Source organism: Ochotona princeps, chromosome 2 (genome assembly GCF_030435755.1).
Source record: "Ochotona princeps isolate mOchPri1 chromosome 2, mOchPri1.hap1, whole genome shotgun sequence".
NCBI classification, from domain to species: domain Eukaryota; kingdom Metazoa; phylum Chordata; class Mammalia; order Lagomorpha; family Ochotonidae; genus Ochotona; species Ochotona princeps.
This window is the reverse complement of record NC_080833.1, coordinates 82,678,083-82,699,305: the sequence shown is the minus strand read 5'-3', so window position 1 is coordinate 82,699,305 and position 21,223 is coordinate 82,678,083. Positions and strand designations below refer to the sequence as shown.

At 38.4% G+C, this 21,223-nt stretch overlaps 1 protein-coding gene across 1 annotated transcript in view; it reads left to right on the top strand.

The window, feature by feature from the left end:
- Positions 1-21,223, top strand: part of DPYD (dihydropyrimidine dehydrogenase) — an 873,733-nt gene that overhangs the window by 746,674 nt on the left and 105,836 nt on the right. Inside the window, exon 20 of the mRNA XM_004582023.3 lies at positions 4,346-4,525. Within this exon, the coding sequence (XP_004582080.3) occupies positions 4,346-4,525 (180 nt within the window). The remainder of the gene's footprint in view (positions 1-4,345; positions 4,526-21,223) is intronic.

Sequence of the window (21,223 nt, the reverse complement as noted above, 5' to 3'; positions counted from 1 at the left end):
CAGATTGTTCCCCCAGAGAAACACAATTTTTTAAATGTCCTAAATGGGCTTCATAGGAAATGTTCTTGTTCACATTTAGTAATTTATTTCATGCTCTTTTGGATATTTTAGTAATGTAAGACACTTAACAATGGAAAGTAAAGGGTTATGTGTTTCTGGTTTTTAGTTTGATTCATTAGTACTCTCACTCGTACTGTGTAAGGAAGATTGCAAATAAAAAAAACCTTCCTAATTTACATCAAGTAGTGTAAATTTCCAAAGTAATAGCTGTATTTGGACTTGAAGATAATTTTATCAAATTTTTGCAAGCCTATGTGTTTTGGTGTATAGATTAGTTAAAGGAAAGATAATTGCAGTATCTTTAGAACAGGTTTGCCTTTGTCAATGTCTATATCTGGGTCACATTAGGATTATGTAACTGTCAACTCTAGCTCTACCAATTCTTTACTGTGTTAGGCCTAGAAGATTTAACACCTCAAACATTCAGCTTCCTCATTTGCAGAATGAGGGTAAACATTAAGGTTGATGTTCAGGGTTACTTTGAGGACTAAATGATGTAACATATTAAAGAGCATTCAGCAGGGAGCAGTGTTGCAGCAGAGGAGTTCATACATGACCTGCAATGCCAGTATCCCACATGAGCACCTATCCAAGCTCCAAGTGCCAGCTGCTCCACTCTCTCTCTCTCTCATATATACACACACATAGTTACACACACGTGTGTGTTTAACTGCCTTCAAATTAATAGTTAGCTTTTATAACTCTCATATACACACACAGTTACACACACGTGTGTGTTTAACTGCCTTCAAATTAATAGATAGCTTTTATAAATGCAAATTTCCGATAGACTACCTGGCCCTTAATAAAAGCTAACATCATGTTAGATATTATGTTGTTTTTATATTTCACGCCATCATTCAGCCAATTTTAATTAGTATTTGACAAAGAGAAGTCAACCTTTCTTATTCAGAAATGGCAAATCACTATGACACTCTAAATAATAACTATTTTCATCCCTTGAAAATAGGATACAAAACCCTGTTCTATGGTTTGGATGTGGTTTGTACCCAAAGGGTTGATATTTTGCAGCCTTGATTCTCATTTTTAAGAGGCATGACCTAAAAGAAAGCTTTTAGGCTACCCAGGATGCACCCTCAGAAGAATTAATACAGTTCTTCTGAGACTCCATTAGTATCCAGGCAGTGTTTGACTTCCTTTCGGCAGTGTTTTCTGGCTGCTAATGTTTCAGTAACTATGCCTGTCTAATCCGCATAAAAACAACACTTTTCCTTTAGGGTAGCGCACAATCTTCCTTTTTGAGGAGTGGTCTGCTTATGTGACTTGCCAGGTGTCATAATAGAAGTAATAGATCCTGTATCCTAAACCCTCAGTGTTCTCCTTCGCTTAGAGGGGGCCACACTTTTTTCAAGGGCAGTCTGTTACCATAGCTTCAATTCTTCATCCCTTATCCCAGCATAAAGGAAGAAAGGAAAAAGGGAAAACGTAAGATACAGATGCAGTTAGAGATTACAGAGAGTGAAAGAACAAGAGAAAAGAAGGAAGGAAGGAGAGAAGGAAGGAGGAAAAGTGGGAGGGAGGGGAAGATTAAGATTAGAAAAAAAGACAGTGCAGGGGAAGGAGGGAACTGAGCAAAGAGAAAAGGCCGGCCAAGAAAGGGGCTGAGGAGAAAGAAACAGAGGGGAAGGGAATGGAAGTAAGGGAGAGTAAAAAGGAAACCAGGTTATGTCTGAATATGGGCTCCTCTTCTATACATTTAAATTTTGGTCAATGCCTTTCAGTTTGCTAACTTCATAATCACTTTTTAGGTCTGATATTACTGACCTTTCTGGAACCTTCAATTACCTCTGTTTCACCTCTTCTACATGTTGTCTTTCCTAGTCTTCCCTGTGCTTCCTTTGAAATGCTGACATTCTTAGAATTTCAAACATTGTGCTCTGGACATCAACACTTTGTTGTTTTGGACGTGTGTGTGTGTGTGTGTGTGTGTGCATGTGTGTGTGTGTGTGTGTGTGTATGTATGTTTTATCTCTCTACCTAACATTTTCTTCATTGTTGTTCAACTATCATGTAATGTTTCTTTTTTGGCTATCCTTGCCAAACATATTGATAATATTTGGTTAGCTTTGCATATTCTTGAGTTAGTTCTTCATCACTGGATTCAACCAGGTAGAGGGCAGAAATATTCAGCAGATATAAATATCTATGCTAAACATTTTTTCTCACTATTTAGATACAATAATGTACATATCTGTGTCCATAAAGAGAATGTATATTTGATATTATAAGATACCTAGAGATGATTAAAGTGCACATGAACATTTACACAGATTAAATTAAAACGTCACACCTTTTTATATAAAGAACATGGACAGTTGGAAATTTTGATACCTCCAAAGCGTTAAGGGATGTCTGTATGTATACTTGAACTGATCCCTCAGAGATACTGAGAAATACTTAATCAGGGCTCTTAATATCTTGGAAACAAGATAAAAATTTTAAAGGATGTTTTTAAATAATTAATTAATTTGAACAAGTTACAGGGAAAGGGAGAGGGAAACAAGAAAAAGAGAGAGAAGTTTCAATGTGTTGCAGAACTCTACAGATGGCCGCAACGGCCAGGGTTGCCCCAGGCTGAAGCCAGAAGCCAGGACCTTTTCTCCCAGTCTCTTATGTGATTTACAGGGGCCAAATCACTTGAGTAATGTTCCGCTGGGTTTCCTAGGCACTCAGCATAGAGCTAGATCAGAAGCGGAGCTAAGACTCAAAATAGTGCCCCATGGGATGACAGTGCCCTAACCATCAGCGATACTCAGTGCTGGCCCCTAAAAATGAATTTTACTTTGCTTAGTTTTGTTTGAATATTTGGTTAAATTTAAAACATAGATCAAGGAGGATATTGAATTCTTTCTTGTAAATTTTGTCTTTGAGATTATAATGGGCCCTGTAAGGGAAAAAGTCCTGCACATACTTGTAGATGATATTCTGGAGTCTATACGTTGCATGAAAATTGGACCTTATCTCTGGAAAACATTTTCTAGGAGTACCTGTGAAAGACCATATTTTTGAAGCTCTAATTCATACCCTAACATCATTTGCCAAATCACAAGTATATTTTTCTTGAAAGGATCTTAACTTCTGTGGTTCAGCCACAATTCCATACTTTTTAGATTTCATTTTTGTGCATACACTCACTGAAATTCAAAAACCTCTTCTTATCATTCATTATTTATTGAGTAAAGAATCAGTGACAAACCATATGCTACTCACTGATAATAACATTGTGACCAAAATAAGTATGGTTAACTGGAGAGTGAATGACATTTAACATGGGAATGAGGAGCAGGTGGTAAATGGTTAACCATGTGTGGGAAGGAAAGCCAGTGAGATCTTACAGAATTGCCCTTGCCAAAGAGAGACTGAGAAATCTGAGAAGAGAGGAAAGGCTAGGTGAGAAAGGTTGATGGAGAACAATGGCAGATGAGGATATAGGCTTAGATTGGGTGAATGATGACTTTAGTTAAACGAGCATCACTCCAGCCTCCTTTTTATTATCTCCACACGTGAGAACCAGCTCTAGGCACACATCTCAATAAAGGGAAACTGAGAGTAAAAATGTCCTTTCATGTATTCTGTTAAATTTGACTCCTTAAAATTTCCACCCATTTGATTGAAATTTTTTTTAACAATTTATTATTATTGGAAAGCCGGATATACAGAGAGGAGGAGAGACAGAGAGGAAGATCTTCCATCCGATGATTCACTCCCCAAGTGAGCCGCAAAGGCCAGTGCTGCGCCGATCCGAAGCTGGGAACCAGGAACCTCTTCCAGGTCTCCCACGCTGGGGCAGGGTCCCAAGGCTTTGGAACGTCATTGACTGCTTTCCCAGGCCACAAGCAGGGAGCTGGATGGGAAGTGGAGCTGCCGGATTAGAACCGGTGCCCATATGGGATCCCGGGGCATTCAAGGCGAGGACTTTAGCCTCTAGGCCACGCTGCCGGGCCCAATTTGACTGAATTTAACAACTATATTGACATTGAATAAATTCTTTATTTTTAAAGTCCAATCCCTTGAAATGCATATACATCTGGGATACCAATACCACATCAAGTGTGTAACAATATCCATCGAGTCTGAATATTCCCAGGACTCTTTGAAGTTCTTACTTTCCCAAGACCCCCATTTCCCCTGGGATGATTGATTGGTCTTCCTTGGGACAGTATCAAGTGTGTAAAATAAATATGTACTAAATTAATGAAAATTGAATGTATCTGGAGAACTGGCTGTTGATTTTCACTTTGGTTGGTTGCTCTATCATTTCTAGGTGTGCAGTGCTGTTCAGAATCAGGATTTCACTGTGATCGAAGACTACTGTACTGGCCTCAAAGCCCTGCTTTATCTGAAAAGCATTGAAGAACTACAAGACTGGGATGGACAGAGTCCAGCCACCGTGAGGCACCAAAAAGGGAAGCCAGTTCTGCGCATTCCTGAACTCATGGGCAAGGTATGCGTTCACCTCTCTTTTGCCTGTAGAGAACTCTGCCTCACTCAGATTGTGTTGCAGGACTTGTTTTCCTTCCCATTAACAGAGGAAACACCTATTAAATGTGATTACTTCAGTAGGACCATGCTGAAGAAGGCTTGCTTATAACTCTAGGATAGGTCTTTGAATTACCTTTTCATAAAACCAGTGTAACACAAACTCATATGACAGGTAAAGATTGAAGCTTGTGGTATGAAACGCCTCCAAACTCTTGCTTCATGTTCTGAGGCCCAGAGTTCTGTCCCTCGGGAGCCTGATGATTTGTTTATTCTCTATCAATCTCTGAAAAGTATCATATTACCTTTCTATTTTAAAGGCAATCAAATCACCAGAGTCCCTGAATAATATAATGAAATTTTTAAAATTAAAATCTAATCAGTATCTTTTATAGTTATTTCTTCCATGTGGTTGAATCTGGGCTCAAAAGGTTATGCCCCAACCTTCTCACTAACTGTTATTTTCTGAGAAATATACACTACATTTACGTTTTGTATAATACAGTGATTTTAGCAACCCCTTCCTAAGACAACATTCAGATTTTCGCCTTTGTATTTCCTTTGTGCTATTCTAAATAGACCACCATTGTAAGAAGACATTTCTTGATTCCTGAATGAGAGAAGGAAAAAATTGCAATTCTTAGTCTTTTGAGCTTGTCACTACATCAATAATTAACTTTTTTTAAAAAGAGAAGCAGTATAAAAAGATTCTTTAAGGAAGCATTTAATAATTCAAATGAATCTTAACTTGAAACAAGTCACATGAAAAAGAATGAAAAACAAAAACCCTCGAGACTGTCTAGGATGAGTGAGTAAGGGACATAGAAATCATAGAAGTAACATTGCATAATTGACTTAGTAGTGTAATGCTGTCCCTTCTCTCAACAATTAAAAATAAAACCTCTTTGAGGACAAAACGTGAGTAACTACAAGGCCAGTAATGAAAAAGAAGGAGAAAGAAATAAAATCTTTCAATGCGGTTTCCAGGAAGAAATTGTGATGAACGACTCTATGAATGGCAATCAAAAGAAAGGCTGTGATATTAATATTTATAATATTGTAATTAGCAAGACAGTACCTAAGCAGCATTATTAGTGTAAGTAATCATATTATCATAAACTGAGTTTGCCTCTTTAGACAGAGTTCTTTGCCTTTATCGATGACTACCACTATTTTAAAGTTGTGTACAACTTTAAAAAATTCACAAATGACTTTAGACTTATTCAGTGTAAATATCTCAGGGAGATTGTTTCTGACATGATAATTTGTGATCATCTATAATAGCATTGTCTCAAATTTGGGTGGTTGCCATGCGAGCCGAAATGGAAGTAACTGCCTTGCATTGTAACATTCTGTCTTTCAAGGATTTTCACATTCATTTCAAAACTACATATTCAAATAAAAGATGGGTAATGATGGGGACACTGCTGTCAATGACATAAATGGAAGTTGATTTTATAATGGTTTGAATCTAGATGCAGCTTTATTTTGGTGAGCCTAGCCTTCATCAAAATCTTAAGTATAATTTTCAGCATTATCATGTGCTAAAAGAAGAAGGATTTTCTCTATGTGATTTATTAGTGATTCATGGCTGTAAGTTGAGCAACAAGCAGATGGTCGGGTAATAGATTTGTGCTCCTGGATTCTCCGGTGGAGACTGACATGACTCAAACAATAGGTGGATATACCCTTTAGGTTAATCCATAGCAGTGAGTCCCAGTGCGCTGAATGCTGGGGAACAGGTGTCTTCCTAATTGTCCTTTCTAAGTGCTGTGTGTGTGTGTCTTTGAAAACAGTTTATGTTACGCTTTTGTTAGCCAAAAGAATAGTCTGGTGTTCCTTATAGTGTTCTCATGCCATAGAGAAAAGAAGAGAAGAGACAGACTCTTTAGAAAGGCCCTCTAGGGCCCGATGTGGTAGCCTAGCAGCTGACATACTCATCTTGCACAAACCGAGATCACATATGGGCACCAGGTCTAATCCCGGCTGCCCTGCTTCCCATCCAGCTCCCTGCTTGTGGCCTGGGAAAGCAGTCAATGACGTTCCAAAGCCTTGGGACCCTGCACCCGTGTGGGAGATCCAGAAGAGGCTCGGGGCTCCTGGTTTCAGATTGGTTCAGCTTTGGCCATTGCGGTCACTTGGGGAGTGAATCAGTGGACAGATCTTCTTTGTCTCTCCTCTCTGTATATCTGATTTTCCAATAAAAAATAAATAAATCTTTAAAAAAATAGAAGACCCTCTATAAAATGGCTCAGTTCTTTAGACAAGATTTTTGTATTTGATATCATTGTTACTCTGCTTAGTGTTTTACTTGTAGAATAAAACAGAATAAATTAGTGTGTTTGTAGAAATATATATGTATATATGTGTATATGCATATATGTGTGTATGCATATATATGTATATACACATGATATATACATTTGCATGACATATATACATGAAATATATGTGTATATATACATACATGTGTGTATATGTGTGTATATATATATAGACAGATGTACAAAATCAATTAAGAATCTTGGTGATGGAGAGGAAGTGACACTTTGGCCATGGAAACAAGGATTTGGCCAAGTTAGGTTATCTCTCAAGTCCTTTATGTTAAATACTTATATGATCCTCTTAAGCTTACCCAAAGCAATGTTTATTCAAGAGGCCTTTAAGGGCAGAAAGGTGGTGGTTTATTTTAATGGTGTAAGTTGCATAAATTTGTGCTCACAAGAGACAGTAAATCCCTGGGAATAGCGATTATCCACTACGCCATACCATGTCCGAGCCAAAGTAGTGGTGGCTAAAGACCATGTGGAATGCTCTTGAGATTCAGTGCAGCAGGGGCACATCTAGGAATCTTCATTGTAATGCTGTGTGGCTCCCAAGGATCTGTATTGCAAAAAGAATGAAATGAGAATAGCAATAGAAAAGACAGAGATTGAAAAGTTATCCGAGTGCAGGCTTCCCTAGATAGACAAAGACAGCAGCAAATTGTTTTGAGCTGATGGAGAAATTAAATAGAAAAAGGCCATAAAGAAAATCTAGGTAAGTGACAAGATAGGTTCTGAATGGCCAAAGAGAGAATATGCCAATGAGGGACCTGCAGGTGGGACAGTGAGTAGGAGCACGGCAAGATTGTTGGGTTTATGTCATGTTTCATGGCTTTCTAGATATGCAACTTATTAGAGCGGGAAAGAGATGCCGTTTGCTGCTTCATTTCTCATATGCCCACAGTAGCTGGCCAAAGTCAAGGGCCCAGCATTCCAGTTAGCTCTCCCCCGTTAGACAGACTTCCTAAAATATGCATTAGGAGGAAGCTGAATCTCAAGTGAAGGTGGGGCTCAATCCTAGACATTCCAATAAACTGTGTGGCCATCTCAAAGGATTGCTTAACATGATGTGTCACAAAGCCCGCTCTGTAGCTCCAAGTGTTAAAAATGCCTAAACAAAAATATTTCTAGGTCTGGTGCGGTAACCCGAAGGCTGGAGTCCTTGTTTTCAATGCCCTGGTATCCCATATGGGCACCAGTTCTAATCCTGGTTGCTACAGTCCGCATCCAGCTCTCTGCTTGTGGTCGGGAAAGCAGTAGAGGACAGCTAAGGCCTTGGGACCCTGCACTTGCATGGGAGACCTGGAAGAGGATCCTGGCTCTTGGCTATGGATTGATTCAGCTCTGGCTGTTGCGGCTGCTTGGGGAGTGAATCAGTAGACAGAGGATCTTTCTGTCTGCATGGCCTTTTCTCTGTGTGTCTGACTTTCTAATAAAAAATAAAAATGTCTTTTAAAAATTGAAAATAAGGCTGTCTAAGCACAGGCAGCTTAGTTTAATTTTTTTTTAAATTTCGGGATATGTAGTGTTGTCTGTCAGCTCTTCTTCAGATTTGGAGGCAAATTATGTATTTTTATAATGTTAATGCAAAACTATTGAGAATTATTTGCACGAGATATGTAAAAGAAATTGGATACTCCAATATCTGAGCAATGGATTTTGAAATCAAAATAACATAGAAGGAAATATCTTTGCCCTTCAGTGCCTAGGATGAGAGCAGGAATCCTGACAAGCATCAAAGGAAGAGGGAAGAAGACAACCTGATGCTGTGTCTTCTCCATGTGTTCTCACATGGTGTCCTTAGGTCTAAAAGCACTTCACAGTTTTCTGAAGAAAAACCTCTGCATAACTTTCTTTAGAGTTATCTCTTGACCCACAATTAAATTTTTCTTGTCCTGTTTAACCTTGGCTGTAACAGGCATTACAGAGTTTGAATCACTGTACATTTGTTTCGTCAGTGAGATACTAATATCACCTGTCTTATCCATGTTTCTATCCCATTTCCGTGGATATTCACTGGCATCAAATAACAGATTAACAGATGGTGAATTAATGGTTGAAATGAGGAATATTGTTAGAAAATAAATTAGGGGTAAAATTAAGAATTAGTAGTCATTCGTGATATTTTCCATGATGTCAGAAATGAAAGTGGCATGAAGGAAAGAATGAACCTCTGAAATTAATTTTTTTATGTTTGTGTCTAGTTTAACAAAATGAGATACAAATATGCATAACAAAATAGACAAGCAGGTGAGCCAACTTATGCTTTCTTGAGTTGTCTTGATTAATTTTTGAGAGTACGAATCATGTTCTGTAAGCCACCATTTAGCACAATATGTGTCACATAGGAACAATGAACAATAGCTAAGTTGCTGAATAAACACTGATCAACATTAGTTTATTTCAATATCCATCTTAAATGCCAGTTCCTCTGTGCAACCATCTAGGATTCTCTTTCTTTTCTCCAGGAAGGTAGATCCATCCCTTTCCCAGTTCTCTAGAAGCCTATATTCATGCCGTGGACTTCAGAAAATTCATGGGAGATGCATATGAGAAAAATTCTATGGATACATTTATTTTTTTTTCAAATTTCATAGCCAAAGAAATAGACACTGGGAAGAGCTCCTGTTTACTGCTTTATTTCCCAAATGCCCACAACACTGAGGCCAGAAGCTCGGAATTAAGTCTCTGAATCCCACAAGGTGACAGTGACTCAGCTGCCTGAACCATCCCCTGAAGTCTCCTGTGCTCAGTATCAGCAGGGAGCTGGGATCAGAAACCAGAGCCACGAATCAACTGTAGGTACTCCAGTATGGGAAAGTGGTATCCCAACTGATGTCTTACCCAGTAGGCTACCTGCCCACCTGTGATTTCTATTAATTTTGCTTTTATACAAAAGTAAAATTAGCTTTTAGTTCAGTTTTTCCACATTTTTGAGGTCCTCTTGTATGACTAGTATTGCAAGTATTATGTTATCTTCTAAGTTATATGTCTTCTTGGCCATTGCTGCAGCTTGTGATGAGTGCTTTGAAAGCAGACACCATGTTCATACACTTTTGAGTTTTTATGTATCTAATCCAATGCTGTATATTTATAGAAGTACACTATACACATGATCTATGGTGTCTTATTTAGGGAAAAAGGAATGAATGCTAAATTAGAGGTAAGATTCCATCTAGGCCATTTTAACAATAGTAATCACTTTAGAAGAAAATACTAAACATACCAAATGACTGTCAGTTAGGTATTAAAATAAAATGAAATAATATGTACCAGTGATATTAATAAGTTGATTACCTGTGCTCATTAAAAGCATTTCATTAGCACAAAATCAGAAAGTAAAAAAAAAATCAGAAAATCTGTCAAACTGCTTATGCAGCAACTCTGAAAGCAAGGTTTGGTTTTGATGATAGAAGAGGAAACTATCCATATGACCAGATGCATCACTCTGCTAGTTTAAGTGAAAATTAATACAGTTTCATAAAACTATTGTCATATGGTTATGGTAATTCTGCAGGGTCCCAAGGCTTTGGGCCATCCTCAACTGCTTTCCCAGGTCAAAAGCAGGAAGCTGGATGGGATGTGTGGCTGCCAGAATTAGACTTGGCGCCGATATGGGATCCCGGTGCGTTCAAGGCAAGGACTTTAGTTGCTAGGCCACGGCACTGGACCCAACTATTGTTTTTTTTACAATTGAACTTTAGAAGTTTTTAATGCATCCTGAGTATAAATCTTCAGAAAAAATCATGCTTGAGAAAGATCTAACTCCACTTGTAAAATAACTCATATCAAACCTTTAACAAAGGAAAACTTTCTCAATTAAAAGATCTACAAAACTTCTATCCCTAGCAATTGTACTTAGCTTCTGCGTGGGAGACCTGGAGGAAGTTCCTGGCTTCTGGCTTCAGATCGGCGCAGCACCGGCCGCTGCGGTCACTTGGGGAGTAAATGATCAGATGGAAGACCTTCCTCTCTGTCTCTCCTCAGTTTATCTGACTTTGCAATAAAAATAAATAAATATTTAAACAAAGAAAAGAAAAGGTAAATTATGTTCTCCTAAAATCAAGCCCTGGAAAAAATGCCTACTTGGTTGATTTTTTTTTTTTTTTTTGCATGTTGTACTACAGGAGATTCTAATCATTGCAAGAAAGTCATAAAAATCGGAAGGATTTAATCTCATTTAGTAGATAAGATGATCTAGATAGTAAATTCCATAAAGCCTGTAAACATTCTATTAAAATATTAAGTGAATTTGGCAAAAATTTAGGATGTGAAAACAAATGGAAATTTGCAAGCAATAGTAACTAGAAATTAAAATCTTAAGCGTCATGGACAGTACCATCTGAAAATCTATAAAATACTTACAGGCAAAAATACACTTATGTAATACCTGCATATTGCAAACTACAAAGGACTGCAGGGAAGAAAAGAAGAAATTTCAGATCAGTGGTGAGATATATTAAAATGTCAGTTCTCCCTAAATTGAATCATATGTACATCATTACCCTAGGCAAAGTCCCAGCATGCATTTTTGTAAAAGTTGACAAACTGAGTCTAAGCCTTACAGTGGGGGTGAAAATTTGGCACAGCAGATAAGACTTGGGCTGCATCCTAAGAAGCTGCAGGGGAGTGGTTCAATATTTGGGTGCCTGTCATTCACATGGAAGACCTGGAGTGACATCTAGGTTCCTGGCCTCAGCCTGGCGCCATTCTAACTGTTGCAGGCATTTGCGATGCGGAACAGAAAAGATGTTTGTTATTCAAAAGATTCGATTAAAATTTCAAAAAGAAACATTAACATTCTTGAAAAATGAAGACAGGCAATGTCTACTATTTGCCTTTAAGATTTTCTATAAATCTTAAGTAATCAAGCAAATATATTTTGCTGTCCACATAGAAAAACAGATCAGTGAAACAGAAAGTCCAAAATAGACCCACATGTTACATCCAATAGAGTTTTGAGAAAGATGCAGCAGAAATCCAATGGGAACTGGAGAGTCCATTCAATAAATGTTGCTGAAATGAATGGATATCCATATTTTTAAAACAAACCTCAGATTTACCATGAACAGGACACAAAAGTAATTTCAAATATATCATCTATTGAAAAGTAAAATGTGACCTAAGACTAATTTCTTAGTTTCTTAATTTCTAAGTTCACAGCAAAACTGAACACAAAGCATATCTCTGCTAGCTTCAAGAATACACATTTTTATAAGAAACCAGAAGTAAATGTCATCGTAAACTTGACACAAGGAAAAAAATTATCGGGCAGGCTACAAAAACTACTAACCACACAGAGCCGAAGTTGATAAATTATGCTCTTAATTACAATTAAGAGCTGATCATCAAATACACGGTGGTCTATCATTGCTCCTCATATAGGCAGAAACAAAGTGTCTTGCAATACGTGTAACCAGAAGAGGTTGAAATCCTTGTAAGGATTCCCAGCTCATTTCTCCCATCCTGGTGGCAGTTTGGTTCATTTCACAGGAAAGGTCTCATCAGTTGGTGGTGCCTGCCAAAAGCCCTTGGCAAAGCAGGCCCATCAGAGGTGTGTGAGCAATTGTCAGTTCCTGCCAGGATGTGAACACAGGATAAGATGGTACAGGAAGAAGTTGGCTTTCCATTTCCATGTCTGCATATGGAGCATGGACAGGTCATCTGGTCCAGAGATTTCAGTAGCAATGTCATTTAGAATTTATATTCACTGCAGTTATCTTTTTGCAATCCACCGTTGCATGACTAAAATGAAATGTGAACCATATTGCATTTTCATGGCTTTGCTAGTCTACCACTGATTCCTTTCCTTCCTATAACACGCTTAAAAAAATCATGATTCCTCATTTCTCATGAGCACATGTAACTGATAACCAACTTCCAAGCATAAATGTAATTAATTTTTGTACTTTATGAAAGTAAGTAGTTAAGTGCAATTTCTCAAACTTCATCAAATTTAACTACTTTAATCAGAATTTACTTTATTAATGTTAATTTTATACCTGGAACTTGTGTAAATAACATTTTTCATCTTCAATTCAACTTGTATACATGAATTCTGATATCTCTTTTAAATCATTAAAAACAGTATTTTTACTGTCCTGGGTAAAAGTGGAGGGCTTTCAAGTAAACCATTTTTACAATAGCTAAAATTCCAGAGTTGAACTTATCCCCTGCCCTTTCTTGCAAAACTTTTCAGTGTCAGCGGACATTTGTAGCAGAATAGTTACCTTTTTTCCTACTCATCATTTCCCATCATTTCACCAAATAAAATGAATTGTCTCTATATAATTCTGAGCTACACCCCTGAAACTTTCAGGAAAAACAAAAACATGTATTTGTTATGACTCTGGCTGAACCCATCTAGTCGCTTGAATAAAGGGAATACTAAGTTGGAAATACAGTTTTCTAGTAACTGTAGGAGTCAAAGGAATCATTTCAATAATGTAAAGAATGAATAGAAATTTGAATTATACTGATTTTTTTGATAATTTGCCTTAATCCGAAATGTGAGATTAAGATTCAAATGTCTGCTATCTGAAATAAGAAATGTACAATTCATCTTACTAAAAGAATTCCAAAACTCAGATACAAAAATTTTTAACATCAATGTAATATAAATGATAACTGCTATTGAACAATATGCCAAAATCCTCAAAATATTCAATCTAAGATGCCTTCAATTTCAGTATTAACTGACCCCTGCACAGTTAGCCCAATCAACTTATGTGTCCACAGGAAATATCCATCCTCTTTCTTGTCTTTAAAAACCTGATTACTTTTTTTTAAAAAAAGATTTATTTGTTTTTTTTAGAAAGGCAGATCATATTTACAGAGAGAAGGAGAGAGAAAGAGAGAGCAAGATCTTCCATTTGCTGGTTCACTCCCCAAATGGCTACAGATGGAGCTAAGCTGATTCTAAGCCAGGAGCCAGGAGCTTCCTCCGGCTCTTCCCAAGGCTTTGGACTATTCTCTGCTGCTTTCCCAGGCCACAAACAGGGAGCTGGGTGGGAAGTAGAGCTGCCGGGACACGAACCCGCGCCCATACGGGTTGCTGGCTCTTACAAGGCCAGTATTTAGCCAAAAAGTCATCACGTAAGGCCCCCAGAAACATCCTTTTAATTTTTTTAAAACAATAATTTTTAAGGAAAACTAAAACCATTTTTAGATGCCCATTATAAGATAAAAGCAGGGTTGCAGTTGCCATGGCAGACAATGATCCAAGTCGTGTGCTTTCTTATCTTCTAGGCTCCAGTTACCCACCTGATCTCTTGTCTCCCTTCTGCAGGCAGTCTAGGTAATTTACCTGGATAATGCTGCCATTTGAATTTTACAAGTTAGAAAGCAAAGTAATGTAGCGTGTGCACAGTTAAGCAGATCCTGAACAGAAAAGCTAATCCTTTACTCAGGCCTTTTAATTCAAATTTCAAATGATAGATCTATCTGTGCATAATGTAATTACAGGCTTGTTCATTCTTACCTATTCTTTTTTTATATATAAATAGTATATTTATTAATTTTTTTATTAATTATTTCTCATTATGTGACAGTTTCATAGGCTCTGGGAATCCCCCCACCCCACCCCACGCCCCTCCCCCCTGGTGGATTCCTCCACCTTGATGCAGTATTACAGTTCAAATTCAATCAAGATTCTTTCCTTGCAAACGTATACCAAGCATAGAATCCAGCTACTTATTGTCCAGATGGGTTGAACAGTTTCTTGGGGAGACCATTTCTGGTCTGAAGTTAGAGCTGGTAGAATATCATCCCAGTCAATTAAGAGTCCCAATATAACATCAACAGCAATTTGCAACATTATGGAATTGACATGGTTTTGAGTAACCAGTATGTTAAAAAAAAAAAAAAGCAAGTTCTTAACCACAACCTCTGATTAGCTCATTGACATTTCAATTTTAGTTTATATACAGGACCGGCTGCTATATACCTTAAAATGGCTATAAGGTACCATTCAGCTGTCTCGTGTCTATTTCATTTTAGTATTTAGCCATTTGTTGTGTTGAAGCACAATTTTGCTGTTCTTGGCAGATTTTAGGATAATCTAGACTGGATTGTAACTCTAACAAGACATTTGTAGACAATTAAGGTGCAGAACATTTTTTTGGGGGATGTGTGTGCAGAAATATCCCCAACACCATGGTGAGGAGTGACTAATCTTTGTGTCCCACCTAGCGAGGCATGAGCCAATCCACGCCAGCTCTTTCCTGTCAGATTCAAAGCTCTACTTTTTGTTGTTTGTCTGTTTATTTTAGGAAAAACCTGATTACTTTTGTTGCCTGTGTTAATCTAGTTAACCACGTCATTCTCAAATAATCACTCTTTTATGAAATATGATCTTGAAAACTGATCTCACTTGGCCCTGCATGATGGCTCACATTAAATCCTCACCTTATTAGTGATGGGATCACACATGGGTGCCAGTTCGTTTTCTGGACGCTCCATTTCCCATACATCTCCCTGCTTATGGCCTGGGAAAGCAGTGGAGGATGCCCCAAAGCCCTGGAATCCTGCACTCACATGGAAGACCCAAAAGAAGCTTCTGGCTCCTGGCTTTGGATTGGCTCAGCTCCACCCTTTGTGGACATTTGGGGAGTAAACAAGAGGATGGAAGCTCTTTCTCTCTGTAAATCTTCCTTTCCAACCAGATAAATCTTCTTTAAACAAATTGATCTTACTAAGGTTCTGAATCTATACCCTATGCAGTTCTATACTTCACAGTAGCAGGTGACACCTAGAAATGTGTCTAAGAAGATAATAACTACAACCTGTGCCAAGCTTGTGACTGGTAGAGCAGAAAGTCTCTTTCGATTTGCAGCCACCTAGCTGGCTGCTCTGCTGTGGATTTTTGCTAGCAAACCATATCAAGGTCACAACATGTTTTTCCATGTGTGTTTAAGTCATTTTGCGTAAATTCTTGATTGCCAATTCTCTCCCATTTCATCTCCAATGACAGAATCCTCGCTATGTCCTCTGCTACTGGTTATTCTCTTGATTTATCTAACAAAACTGAGCTATAGAATGCAACCTATCATTTCAGTGTTATTAATATGATCAGTAGATGTTTCCAAACATTTTTCCATTTGCTGTAAGTTCCCAAGGGAAATATATGGCATTTGTTATAATTGAGTACTATAAAGCGAAACAGTCCCATATCACTGTATACTTGCTTCATTAACAGATAGGGTGAACTTAGCCATCAGACTCTGCTCAAGCCAGATAATTCCATTTCTTTGATCCTTCCTAGTCCTTTGGGTAAGAAAATCTCCCTGCTCCATGGGTGTTCCAGAAGATTCAAAGGAATGTGCACAGACTCTTTGGGCAGAAGCACAGGTGAATTCTACATACCGTCTTCCTTTGTCAAGTTGAACACTGAAGTCTCCTGTTCAAGTGGTGGCAAAACAAAAGCATGACCTGGATCACTGAAACATACCTAAATAAGAGAAACATCAGGCATTTTGTGAGTGGCAGGTGAAGTTTTATTTTCTTAAGCCACTGAGATTTCAGGGTTTGTTATTAGCACAGTAAAAACCAAACTACATTAATATGTAGAAATCCAAAGAATGAGTAGCTACTGCCCAAGAGGTTGATGGCTGTTTAGCCCCATTATTACTATTAAAAAAGAAGAACTCATCTTTAATGTCTAGTTTTCTTTCTTCACCCTTCCCACCTGCTTGCAGTTGCTGTCACAATGCAGTTTCCCACTAGATCACAAATCCCAAGGCTGATCTCTTGGCAAAGTGCCCAAAGCTGTCAGATCACCTTTATTGCCACACCACAGAGCAAAAATCCTTATTGCCCCATTGTGCCTGTGATACAGTCTGAATGTCTGTGTCCTGTGAAATATCCATTGCTTAAAGTCCTAACTCTCAAAGTGATTCTATTAGTAAGAGGGACCTTTGCGAGACAGTCTGGCCAGGAGGGCAGGGAGAGAAGTGATTAGTGGTAGGGGGTTAGTGCTCTTATCAAAGAGATGCCAGAGAGACCTCTTGCCCTTTTATGATGCGAAGATACCATGAGAAGGGGAGATCTGGAAGAAAGCTGACCCTCACTGGATACCAAATCTACTGCCTCTTTGATCTTGAAATTCACATTTCCCAGAATAGTGAGAAAGAAGTGCTTGTTGATAGTAAGCTATCCAGCTTGTGGTATTTTGGATTGGAAACCCAAATAGACTAAAGCAGCCTGGTTTAATTAATCTACTAGAAAAATATCCCCAAAATGGCCTAATCCAACCAAAAAATTCAAGCCTTATTCATGGTTTCTTTCTTAGCAGTAAAACTTGGGAAACTTACATACTTTCTTTAGCCTCTACTTCCTTATCCAGAAACTTAATATAATAATTGATTTTATAGGATTGTGGAGTGGAATAAAGAACAGGGTCTGCATTTCTCCTTCCCTTCATAGCTTGGATTATAGAAGACGTCATCTCTACTCACTGTCTCCCATTCTTAACTTGCTTTTCTTTTTTCAATCAAATTAGATTTCTACCTACTACAACCCTGCCAAAACCACTAAAACTGTTCTCTGAAGTTATCAATGATTCGATCATCACCCAATCCAAGAAGAATCTCCCTATTGTTATTTTACTAGGACTATGTCATACTCAACTACTAACTACTCATTCATATTCATAATTTATTCTTAATTTTTAATCACTCTTTGGTTTCTTTGTTTCTTTTTTCCCAAACAAGCAATTTCTAGCACCTAATATGTTCCAGGTGCTATAAATGTAAATATGAATAATGTTAATAACCCTACCCTTCAAAGGATCACAGACCAGTGAGCAAAGCAGACAAAGAGTTATTTACCACAAACGGTGATTATTATGATAATATAAAGATATGCACAGGATAGTAGTGATGACAGAGACTTCAAAATATTCCCTATAAATGTCTGAAACATGAAGTCTAGTAGAAATGGAAAAATACTATATAGTAAAGCAGAAAGTGTTTCAAAGGTTTGGAAATAATGTTTTTCTATGTTAAGGCTATCTTCTTTCTGAAAATAGTCTTTTAGGACACCTCAAAACGCACACACACACACATTTTGTCCTGTAAATATTGGTATCCCCCTGTCCTGTCTGTGGCGCTCTGTGACCACATGTGTTCATTCAATCTGTGAGGACAAATTTATTCTCCTTGTTATCTTGCCAAACTATCCTCTCGCCAAGGACCTCTCTCTGGACCCGACACACCCACATATTCAGCTTTCTGATGGACTTTGCCACCTAATAGCCCAGTTCAGTGCTCTTTTTGGAACCTAAGAATAAAAACAACAGTAGTGATTATCCCTGACAATTATATAACCACTTTATAATTTACAAAGCTCTTTGGCATACATTATCTCACCAGCTGCTTCCTTAATGTAATAGCAGCAGTGGGCAAAAAACCATGTCACTGCCGACAGCTCTTTTCTGACCTTGGTCTCCCAGCCCCACCTACTAAAAAACATGAGAGCAGCTGGATGAGAACTGATTAGAGGCTGGAAGCTGACCTTGTGTGGGGGCCAGGGCAGTGTGACAGCAGTTGTTGCCACCTCCACCTTCTCCATCTCCATGGGGGCAACTGAGTGAGCCAGAGGTTTCCCCTGCAGAATGTGGGAGGTTGTACAGAGTAACACAGTTCCTCCAGATCTGCCTCTGCACAGGCTGAGCATGGCAGGATTAGCTTGTGGGAGGTTAAGCACTTATCCACGCCACCCCCTCTTTTCTGATTCCTCGTTTCTTCCATGCATTAACTATCATTTTGAAAGTTTCGGTGGGTTAATTAAATTCTTCTAGTGTTGATGCTAAGAAAGCTGAAACATTTTCAACTGAGATTGACACTACTCAAGACATAGGCTCTGCTGATGTTTGTTCAGTAACACTCCAATATGTCACAGGATTGCTGAGAGAACATCTGAGAGCTATAATGAGCTAAAAGTCAAGTACAGGGGAAAATGTGTTCCAGACTGCTGCAGATGTTCTCAAATCAAATCACATTTCTGCGAAATGCCATATAGAACATTCAGCTGTTGAAAGAGGCAACATGAAAAGACAGGCATTGTGTTTAAAAAATTTTATTTAACCTAAGTTGTATGAAATGGTTCTGTTATTTTCACTTTTGAATCAGTTAATGCAATCTTCTTGATTCTAATAAGCTTAAAGAATGATTGTCCAGCAAAGAGGAAAATATTGCCTGGTGTAGCCTAGAGAATGTTACACATAGATAAGAGAAAGGAGGCAGAGTTGAAGGACAGACATTCCACAGAGCTACTCTCTGACTCTATTGTTCCTTTACTCCTTTGGCTCCAAAATGGGACATATTTCTGTAGAGCTAATTCACTAAGATTCTAGTGAATTATGATGCTGTGTTACATTCATTCTGCTCCCTGCCCCCCCCCAAACCGCTAACAAATCCACAGGAAGTTTAGTGGGAGGAGATCTAGGATACACTTTAGTAGATGTATATTTTGTCTTTCTCAGCTAACATTCCACCTCACATGTCTTCACATATCACCATTTTTCAGATAGCCTGGTCCATGATAGGAATAGTATTGCCCTCAGGAAGGGTAGCTTTAGTTAAGAACTTAGTACCTTGGAAAGCAAGAGGGAAGTAAAATGTTCAGATGATATCAGAAAGAACACCACAATGAGATAGTACTTCAGTTTTTACTTAAAAAAGAAACTGAAATAATAATGATAATAATAATAATGAAAGTCTGAAGATTCTCCAGTGTTAAAAGAACATGAAGCAATCTTAGACTTTGCTGATGATTGTATAAACAGCACCACTGCTTTGGAAATTTCGTTAGTTTCTTAGAAAACCAACAAATTCTACTCCTATGTACTTAGTCAAGAGAAATTAAAAAAAAAAAGATATCCATTCAGGTGTGTGTGTGTGTGTGTGTGTGTGTGTGTGTGTGTGTGTGATCTTATTTCACTTGACTTGAAAGACAGGGAGAGATGTTCCATCCACTGGTTCACTCCCCAAATGGTCACCACAGCTAGTGATGGGCTGGTCCAAAATTGGAAGCCAGGAGCTTTGATGTCTCCCTTATGGCTGCATGGGCACAAAGCCTTGGGCCAATCTGCCGCGTTCCCAGGCCACTAGCATGGAGCTGAGTTGGAAGTGAATAGCTGGGACAGAAACCAGCACCCATATGGGATGCCAGAGTCACAAGCAAGGCGAAGGATTAACCTGATACACACTGTGCCAACTCCTGTATGCGGTTTTAAGATAGACAAATTGCACTTAATATTACCCAAAGGCTGAGAAGCAATAAAATGTCAAAAAACATACTGAATGAATAATATTATATACAAAAAGAGTGCTTATTAAACAATTTCAATTAAAAATAGGAGAAGGGCCTGGCGGCGTGGTCTAGCGGCTAAAAGTCCTCGCCTTGAAAGCCCCTGGATCCCATATGGGCGCCGGTTCTAATCCCGGCAGCTCCACTTCCCATCCAGCTCCCTGCTTGTGACCTGGGAAAGCAGGAGAGGATGGCCCAATGCATTGGGAACCTGCACCCGCGTGGGAGACCTGGAAGAGGTTCCTGGTTCCCAGCATCGGATCGGCGCGCACCGGCCCGTTGCGGCTTACTTGGGAAGTGAAACATCGGATGGAAGATCTTCCTCTCTGTCTCTCCTCCTCTGTGTATATCCGGCTTTCCAATAATAATAAAATCTTTAAAAAAAATAAAAATAGGAGAAACAAATTTATGTTATTATAAGTCATAAAAGCAGTAGGTAGAACCTGTGAAGGAGATGATTTCTGAACTGTTTTTAATCCTCTGCCTTAATTAGAATAATAGTTTCACTGCGTATATATTTGTCTAAATTTCTCTAACTGTATTATCTATAATCTGTGCATTTTACTCTGTGTAAGCAGATATAAGTATTTTCTCAAAAACAAAAGCAAACAGGTCGTTATTTAAAAAATTAGAAGGTAAACATTTGATAAGAGTTCTAGTGACAAAATAAGATATATTATATAAGACATACTAAAACCATTTTTGTATGTCCAAATTGCTTTTAATCAGCTTTTGGGAACTGAAAACCTTATGAAGTTAACCATTGGAAAAGAATAGCTGGTAACTTAGATAAAAATCTTGGCTGGAAACCGGCTTAAAGAAAATGGATGGCTGGGGGCATAAACAAATGTGATCCCCTCTGCCAACTTGCCCGCAGCTGGATGTGGGATTGGAATACCTTGGGCCTTTCCCATTAGGAAGGCTTGGCTGGAGCTTAGACACTGGGGAAAGGGCACATCTGGTTCCAAGAGGAGTGGGGGGGGATGCTGGATGTGGCCACACACTACAGATGAGAAGCTGCTTCTTAAAGA